The following is an 8,767-nucleotide window of genomic DNA, read 5'->3' on the forward strand; positions in this document are numbered from 1 at the left end:
CGATGCTTGAAAGTGCCAATTTCCCCACATCATTGCCAACCCTTGTTTTTAAAAAAATTATATGGCACAATAGTGGGTATGAAGTGGTATCTCACTGTGGTTTCAGTTTGCATAATTTTGACTAATAATTTTGGACATGTTTTCATGTGCTTATTGGCAATTTGTGTCTCTTCCTTGGAGCAGTATCTATGCAGATTCTTTTTCTCATTTTTAAAATTTGGTTATTTGACATTTTATTGTTGAGTTGCCAGTGTTCTTTACATATTCTGAATACTAGGCTTTATCAGATATATGACTTGCAAACATTTTCCTTCATTCTGAAGGTTGTATTATGTCTTTCTTGTTGGTGTTCTTTGAAACACAAAGGATTTTAATTTTGATAAAGTCCAATTTCTTTTTCCTTTTGTTGCCTGTGCTTTTGCTATCATATTTAAGGGTTCATTGCCAAATCCAAGACTATGAAGATTTATCTCTTTTTTTCTTCAGAACTTTGTATAGTTTAGCTCTTATATGTAACTCTTTGATCCATTTTAAATTCAAAGTCTATTTTGTCTGATATTGGTATAGACACTCCTGCTCTCTTTGGTTACTATTTGAGTTTTCTCACTGAGGTTGGAATTCCTTTTTCTATCCTTTAACTTTCAACCTGCTTGAGTCTTTTGATCTCAAGTAAGTCTCTTGTAGACAGCATATAGTTGGATCATATGTTTTTACCTATTCCGCCAATCTCTGTATTTTGATTGGAGAGTTTAATCCATTTACATTTAAAGTAATTGCTGACAAAAAAAAGACTTATTTCTGCTATTGTGTTGTTTCTTTTCCATCTGCCCAAAGCTTTTTTGCCCCTCATTTCCTGCATTCCTATCTTTCGTTGTGTGTGTTTAGCTGATTTCTTACAATAAAATATTTAAATTACTTTCTCACTTCCTTTTGGGACTATTCTATAGCTATTTTCTTTGTGTTTAACATGGGGATTACCTTTAACATCCTAAAATTAAAACACTCTAATTTGAACTTATACCAGGTTAAACTCAACAACATCCAAGTTCTTGAAGCTAAAAGAGCATCCTACTATCTCAATGCAAAAGACCTTCTCCAAGACACACTGCAGTTTCTGCCTGGCTGGGACATTGCCCCAGAGTGAGGTTAAGTTTAAGGAGTCGAAGGAGGCATACATTTCCATCCTCTGGATCACTGCTCACCAAAAAATACATAATGCCAGGCACATATGTAATTTTGAATTTTCTACTGAACACACCAGGAAAATGAAAATGGTGAAGTCAATGTAAATAATAGATTTTTAATTCAGTATCTGCAAAGTGTTAGAATGTTTACATGTGGCACGAGAAATGTGGTCATATTACGAAGGCTTGAGAGCCGCAGTGGGGCAAGATAGAGGACAAACAGCATGCACTTGAAACTCTAAGAAGTGAACGCTAACAGGCAGATGGGGCCTGGAAGTCCAAAGTTGAATAACAGCCCATAACAGGGTGATTATGGTGGGTTTTTTTTCCTGCCTCTGTCTCCCAGCTTAGGCAAGGCACGCAAAGTCCAGCAACAGCTGAAAGTTAAAACCATGGGATCGAACCTTTTATTTCTAGCCAGACAAGTGAGAAAGTGGGGGGCTTGGATGTTGAGGAGTGAGGGGGTCATCCCCATTGGTCTTTTTCTCCCCAGTTACCACATCTCCCCTGCAACCTCAGTGATGGCAGAGGCCTTCACTGAGAAATGGCCTGTGTCTCTGGACAAAGGAACAGGTTAAGAGGCTCCTATTGTCTGAAGAGTGTGGGGGCATGCCCGTTATTTTCCTTTCTTTTCTCTTGCTATTTAAATTGACAAGAACAGATACTACACTTGATCTTAGCCGAAAGGCTGAGATGAAATAGACAAAATAAACTTTAAGCTAAAATTACTGTCAAGTATAAATTTTACTAATCTAGTAATTCCAAAGGACCAAAGAGCAGGGCAGTGGCTTTATTGAGAACCCAGGATTTCCGAGTGTCCACCGTGCTCAGTCACTTTTAAATCATCAGCACAGCCCTATAATTCAGAGATTTAGGTGAAGTGACTTGCCCAGGGTCACACAGCTAAGTGAGAGTCTTCTGGGACCAACAGTAACTTTTGCAAAGGCGTCTCTTGCTATACGTAATCACTGCCACCATCTGACACTCACATTCTTTCTTTTTATACTATTCTGTTTCCTTGGGTCAAAGAATCCGACCCCTGAATTAAGGTTAAATAGCAATTAGTGGCAGATCAAAAGCCAAAATCGCTTCAAGATATTCTTTTAATTCCCCCAAGTAATGCCTTTAGTCACAAAAATATAGAACAATATAGAAAATTACAAGTGACCTTAGTGTTCACAGGCAAGCACTAATACATTTTAATGTACCATGATCATATTAAAATAGAAATAACTATGAAACATTTTCTGCGGAGAAGCAGCCCCTGTGGCAGGCAGCAGAAAGGGACAGGAAGGCTGCATGGTGCCCAGGCCCCCAATGCTGGCCTAGGTCTCACCCTGCAGGTCTCACCCTGCAGCTCACTGTTGATGCGCCGGAACGCTGCTTCCTTCTCCGAGTCTAGGTCTTCAGTGGCGACAGGGAAACCCAGCTCAGGGCCTGGGGGCAGCCTCAGAGGCTCCCCTTGCCTGGTGCGGCAGCAGAGGAATCCTGCGTTTTCGGGGCCTGGGACTGTCAGATGTGCGGGAGCCGTTCCTCCAGGGCCCTTTCTGCCCTCTTGTTGCCTCTACATCTTGGTCAGGCTGGCTTTTCCTCTGGGAAACCACCAGAGCTGCAGAGGGCGACTGGAGGGCCCTCCTTGCTCCCTTTCTTTGCAGACTTTTGGAGCAGCCCTTCCGGTATGGCGGGACTCCTCCTTCTCTTCACTGGTAGGAAACCTCGGTGGAGACTATATGAGTTCGTGATGGCGTTTCTTTGGGGGCAGGAGCTCATACAAGTGGTCTGCGGTCTCCTGGTGGATCTGTCTTCTGCCCTCTTGGCGTGGAGGTCTCTCTGCAGAGGTCCAGGCCTGGGCACGAAGAAAGAGTCCCCCAGGGGCCTAAATGCAGATCGTGCGCCCCCGGTGTCATTGGGGCCGCTTCTCTGGTCTTCGTTCCTCCCTGTGACTGTGGGGACTTCCTCCTGCTTGGCCATCCCTTGCCCGCTCTCTCCCAGGGCCCTCAACACCGTCTTCTCTGTGCTGTAGTTCAGGACACAGCTGGGTGTCGTGGCCGGCACTGGCTGACCCCGTGCCACACTGAGAGTGACTGTGTCCACTGCGGACACTGAGCTGCGGGACGTCGTGGAGGTGCGAGCACCCATCACTGCCTTCTTCCGATGGCCTCGCCTGCAGATGGAGATAAGGACCCCCAGAAAGGAGCGCAGGGTCTGCGGAACGGTAGAATGGGGTCTCAGAGACTCTGTGGCAAAGCGCAGATGCAGAGTCACTGGACACTTGTGGGCTGGCTCTGCGAGTGGATAGCCGGCCATAGACAGCTGGGTTACCCGGGCCGGACCATGGGAAGTCGGTGGGCGCGGGGAGCGGGCTGGGGGCAGCCGAAACCTCCTGGCAGGTGCTGGTCCCCCAGTGCCCGGGGCGGGGGTGAGGGGCAGGGCCTACCTAAGTAACTGCCCCTAGAGAACTTGGGTGAGGTCGGTGCCTTGGATAGAGAGCTGGGCTCCGAGCACTCTCCTTCAGCTGCCAACTCGGCCAAAAGCGGAGTGCGCTCTCTTTGGCCTGTTGCTGGGATGCAGCTCTGGAAATGTGAGCGAACAATGGGCGTGCGTTGGCGGGGCGCAAAAGTTTAGGGAGGGGTGGCGCATGCGCAGAGTACACGTCAGGCCCTGGGGCGCACAGGTGAGGATGCGCGCCCCTGGACCGTCTAGCGCTTCTGAATCTCCCCGGGGGTCTGAGGGCTGGAGGTGTTTGCCTTGAGGGTGATGAGCTTCTTGGCAGGGCAGCTGCCCCTTCTCCCCCGGCCGGCTCTAACTGTACAGGATGGGTCCCCGGCCACCAGAGCAGGAAAGCTGGAGAGCAGGGTACCTGGCTCAGCAGCCGCCGCCCGAGGTGGCAGATTTGGCATCAGCGCCTGTGCGTCCGCCTGCCCTCCCACCTGGTAACATTGGAGGAGAGAGCCGCTAAGAACAGAAGTGCAAAAAAAAAAAACCAAAACAAACAAAAAAACCCCAGAAGTGCCCAAGCCAACCAGATCCTGCTTGGGGTGACAACTGAAGGGGCAGGCAGGGCAGGCTGGGAGGGACGTATATACCAGGTCCAAACCCAGAAAGATCTGAAATGCACGAGTCAGAATGAAAGTCCAGAATCATCCTTGGGCTTTGGGCTGAGCTGGAAGTATAGCCAAACTCTTCAAGGTCTCCAGCTCCACCTGCAGTTTCTGCCTGGCTGGGACATTGCCCCACAGTGGGGTTAAGTTTAAGGAGTCTTAGTTCCCCTACCAGGGACTGAACCCGGGGCCCCAGCAGTGAAAGTGCTGAGTCCTAACCACTGGACCGCCAGGCAATTCCCTGTATATGTATGAAAAAAGGATACCACAGTCTCAGAGGGTGGCGTTGACGTCATATAAAGGTGACACATATGACAGCTATAACAAAGAGTGGAAGGTAAAAGAATCTATATGGATGTAAGCCTTCTGAATTTTATTTAATTGGTAAAATATTAACTCTAGACTGTGAAACAATACGTATACATAGTGTTATTCCAAGAACAATTAAAAAATGACAAACTCAAGAAAATTGGATAACCTCAATAGTCCTATATTTAGGAATTGTGGACAAGATAGCTAAAACATTCACATATGTGTTTTGTGAAAAGTTTTTCTCTTGGTTAATTGCCTAGGAGTGGGTTTTTGGGTCATATGGTAAGTATGGCCCTCTCAGCCAGCCCTGGCCACCACTTCAGGTGTCACCCCAGCAGGATCTGGATGGTGTGGGCACTTCCGTTCTTAGCGACTCCCCTCCAGTGCCGCCAGGGGAAAGGGCAGGAGGACGCAGAGGCGCTGCTGCCAAAGCTGCCGCCTCTTGCGGGAGCTGCACAGCCAGCGACCTTGCCCCACTTTGCTGGGCGGGGATCCCGTCCAGTACAGTTAGTTACCCCGACAGCACTGGGGCGCGGCCAGGGGAGAAGGGCCAGCTGTCCTGCCAAGAAGCTCATCACCCTCAAGGCAAACACCTCCAGCCCTCAGACCCCCGGGAGATTCAGAAGCGCTAGACGGTCCAGGGGCGCGCATCCTCACCTGTGCGCCCCAGGGCCTGACGTGTACTCTGCGCATGCGCCACCCCTCCCTAAACTTTTGCGCCCCGCCAACGCACGCCCATTGTTCGCTCACAGGTTTCAGAGTATAAAAAGGCAACAGGCCAAAGAGCGCGCACTCCGCTTTTGGCCGACTTGGCAGCTGAAGGAGAGTGCTCGGAGCCCAGCTCTGTATTCACGGACCGACCTCACTCAAGTTCTCTAGGAGCAGTTACTTAGGTAGGCCCTGCCCCTCACCCTCGTCCCGGGCACTGGGGGACCAGCACCTGCCAGGAGGTTTCGGCTGCCCCCAGCCCGCTCCCCGCGCCCACCGACTTCCCGTGGCCGGCCCGGCTCACCCAGCTGTCTATGGGCGGCTATCCACTCGCAGGCCGGCCCACAAGTGTCCAGTGACTCTGCCATCTGCGCTTTGCCACAGAGTCTCTGAGACCCCATTCTACCATCCCGCAGACGCTGCACTCCTTATGGGGATCCTTATCTCCATCTTCAGGCGAGGCCATCGGAAGAAGGCAGTGATGGGTGCTCGCACCTCCACGACGTCCCGCAGCTCAGTGTCCGCAGTGGACACAGTCACTGTCAGTGTGGCGCGGGGGCAACCAGTGCCGGCCACGACACCCAGCTGTGTCCCGAACTACAGCACAGAGAAGACGGTGTTGAGGGCCCTGGGAGAGAGCGGGCAAGGGATGGCCAAGCAGGAGGAAGTCCCCACAGTCACAGGGAAGAACGAAGACCAGAGAAGCGGCCCCAATGACACCGGGGGCGCACGATCTGCATTTAGGCCCCTGGGGGGCTCTTTCTTCGTGCCCAGGCCTGGACCTCTGAAGAGAGACCTCCACGCCAAGTGGGCAGAGGACAGATCTGCCAGGAAACAACAGACCTCTTGTATGAGCTCCTGCCCCCAAAGAAACGCCATCACCAGCTCATATAGCTCCACCCGAGGTTTCCTGCCAGTGGAAAGAAGGAGGGGTCCCGCCATACCGCAAGGGCTGCCCCAGAAGTCTGCAAAGACAGGGCGCGAGGAGGGTCCTCCATCGCCCTCTGCAGCTCCGGTGGTTTCCCAGAGGAAAAGCCAGCCTGACAAAAATGCAGAGGCAACAAGAGGGCAGAAACGGCCCTGGAGGAAGGGCTCCTGCACATCTGACAGTCCCAGGCCCCGAAAACGCAGGATTCCTCTGCTGCCGCACAGGCGAGGGGAGCCTCTGAGGCTGCCTCCAGCCCCTGAGCCGGGTTTCCGGGTCACCGCCGAAGACCTAGACTCCGAGAAGGAAACAGCGTTCCGGCGCATCAACAGAGCGCTGCGGGGTGAGACCTATGCCATCGGGGACCTCGGCAGCTCTCCCCAGCACAGGCAACCGAAAACTCCAGCCTTTGCCTCTGCTCCAGGCCCCCCAGCTTCGGGCGGCCCCGCACAAGCATCTTCTGGGTGTTCATCATCCAGAAATTCCACCGTGGGCACCCATGCCAGCACACAGCTGGGTTTTGGGAGCAGAGCGGCTGCCCTAGATGATCTGAGCTGCATGTTTGCAGCTCTCAGCGTGACATCAAGAAAGAGGGGGCCCCCGAGCACCACACACAGCAATGGGGGCAGCGTGGGCCTGAACTCCTGGGGCCCTCCTCACCAGAGCCACCCCATGGTGACCACGGGACCCAGACCTAAGAAGAAGCCTGGGTTTGGAGGCACTACTGCCCCCATCTTAATGCACATCCCTGGGGGCCCTGATTGGCAGCAGCGAGGAACCACCGCCTGTGGCAGCTCTCCCCAGCAGAGGAAACGGAAAGCCCCAGCCTTTGCCTCTGCTCCCGGCCCCCCAGCTTCGGGCGGCCCCGCACAAGCATCTTCTGGGTGTTCATCATCCAGAAATTCCACCGTGGGCACCCATGCCAGCACACAGCTGGGTTTTGGGAGCAGAGCGGCTGCCCTAGATGATCTGAGCTGCATGTTTGCAGCTCTCAGAGTGACATCAAGAAAGAGGGGGCCCCCGAGCACCACACACAGCAATGGGGGCAGCGTGGGCCTGAACTCCTGGGGCCCTCCTCACCAGAGCCACCCCATGGTGACCACGGGACCCAGCCCTAAGAAGAAGCCTAGGTTTGGAGGCACTGCTGCCCCCATCTTACATCACATCCCTGGGGGCGCACCCAGGCAGGGCCCCCCTACTTCCAGCGGAGGGCGCAGCCCATGCCCAGCCAAGGCTGACTTTAGGGGTGTGTCGGTTCCGGCCTCTATTCCTATCAGCCTCAGCTCCACAGTGGGCACAGCAAGGTGCAGCCTTGCTCTTAGGGCCCCCTCATCACCTGCCCAGGGCTTGGCTGGACAAAAAACCACTGGGCCATCGACCAAGTCATTCTCCTCCAGGTCTCCATTCATTACCTTGGGGTTTAAGAGGAGGAAGTTGGCCTGAGCCAATAACTTTGCGGCGAGGCCATCAGTGTCCACCTCCTCCCAGGCTGGGCCTCGTGTGGACCCTGTTTCGATGTGAAACTTACAATAAAGCTTTGTTCTTGTTCTTTTGCATAATCCTCACGTGTCTGTGATCTGTAGATCAAGTGTGGAAAAGCACTGGCTTGTATGAGTGGTAACATGGAAAGCCAGACCTGTTGACAGTTTCCTGTGACCCTGCTCATGGGTTGTGAAGAGTAGCACAACAAGATGGCTACAAGGGCCCTATATTAAAAGTGTGTTTTGAGTTTAAACGATGCAGCCCGGAATAAAATGGGCCCAGAGGGAGGGGTAAACAGGGAGGGTCATCCTTGTCTGTTGTAATTGCTACTTCCCACCCACCTCTCTGGCCTGGAGGGGGCTGGGTCATCCCGAGCACACACCAGCCGCAAATACTCTACACGTTTAGTATTTTCTAATGTAGCAGTTTCTTTGACTTTTTTTGTTTTGCTTTAATAGGTCTTAGACAAATCATTTACATGCACATCTCACTCGGAGAGTATATGTCCATACAACCTAAAGCAATCTACAGATCCAGTGCAATCCCTATCAAAATTCCCATGACATTTTTTACATAAATAGGAAAAACAATCCTAAAATTCGTATGGAACTGCAATAGACTTCAAAAGCCACAGCAACCCTGAGAAAGAAGAACAAAGCTGGAGGCAACACTTTTCCTGATTTCAAATTATACTACAAAGCTAGAGTAATCAAAATAGTATGGTACTGGCATGAAAACAGACACATACACCAATGCAACAGAATCAAGAGCCGAGAAATAAATCCACACACATACGGGCAACTAATTGACAGGGATCCAAGAATACTCAACAGGGAAAAGATAGTCTCTTCAGTAAATGGTGTTGGCAAAACTGGATACCCACATGCAAAACAAAGAAAGTGGACCCCTATCTTACACCATTTGTAAAAATTAACTTGAAATGGATTAAAGACTTAAATGTAAGCCCTGAAACTGTAAAACTCCTAGAAGAGAACATAAAGAGAAAGCTCCTTAACATTGGTCTTGGTGATGATTTTTTGGGTATGACAACAAAA

At 51.2% G+C, this 8,767-nt stretch overlaps 1 protein-coding gene and 1 pseudogene across 2 annotated transcripts; one reads left to right on the forward strand and one right to left on the reverse strand.

Moving 5' to 3' along the window:
• Positions 1-1,778: 1,778 nt before the first annotated feature.
• Positions 1,779-1,884, reverse strand: LOC117310007 (U2 spliceosomal RNA; annotated as a pseudogene).
• Positions 1,885-4,792: 2,908 nt separating this feature from the next.
• LOC141278113 (uncharacterized) lies at positions 4,793-7,929 on the forward strand. 2 transcript variants are annotated; one of them, XM_073801653.1, is made up of 3 exons: positions 4,793-4,879; positions 5,350-5,490; positions 5,722-7,929. In XM_073801653.1, the coding sequence occupies exon 3, from the start codon at positions 5,736-5,738 to the stop codon at positions 7,671-7,673; it is 1,938 nt and encodes a 645-aa protein (XP_073657754.1). In that variant the 5' UTR covers positions 4,793-4,879; positions 5,350-5,490; positions 5,722-5,735; the 3' UTR covers positions 7,674-7,929. The 2 variants fall into 2 exon arrangements, with proteins under 2 accessions (XP_073657754.1, XP_073657758.1); XM_073801657.1 differs by lacking the exon at positions 4,793-4,879 and having other exon boundaries at positions 5,382-5,490; positions 5,762-7,929.
• The last annotated feature ends 838 nt before the right edge of the window (positions 7,930-8,767 follow it).

This window comes from Tursiops truncatus, chromosome 1 (assembly GCF_011762595.2).
Source record: "Tursiops truncatus isolate mTurTru1 chromosome 1, mTurTru1.mat.Y, whole genome shotgun sequence".
In the NCBI taxonomy this organism is placed as follows: Eukaryota; Metazoa; Chordata; class Mammalia; order Artiodactyla; family Delphinidae; genus Tursiops; species Tursiops truncatus.

Coding starts and splice junctions, on each gene's coding strand:
- LOC141278113 (XM_073801653.1), top strand. CDS start 5,736: ATGGGGATCCTTATCTCCATCTTCAGGCGAGGCCATCGGAAGAAGGCA.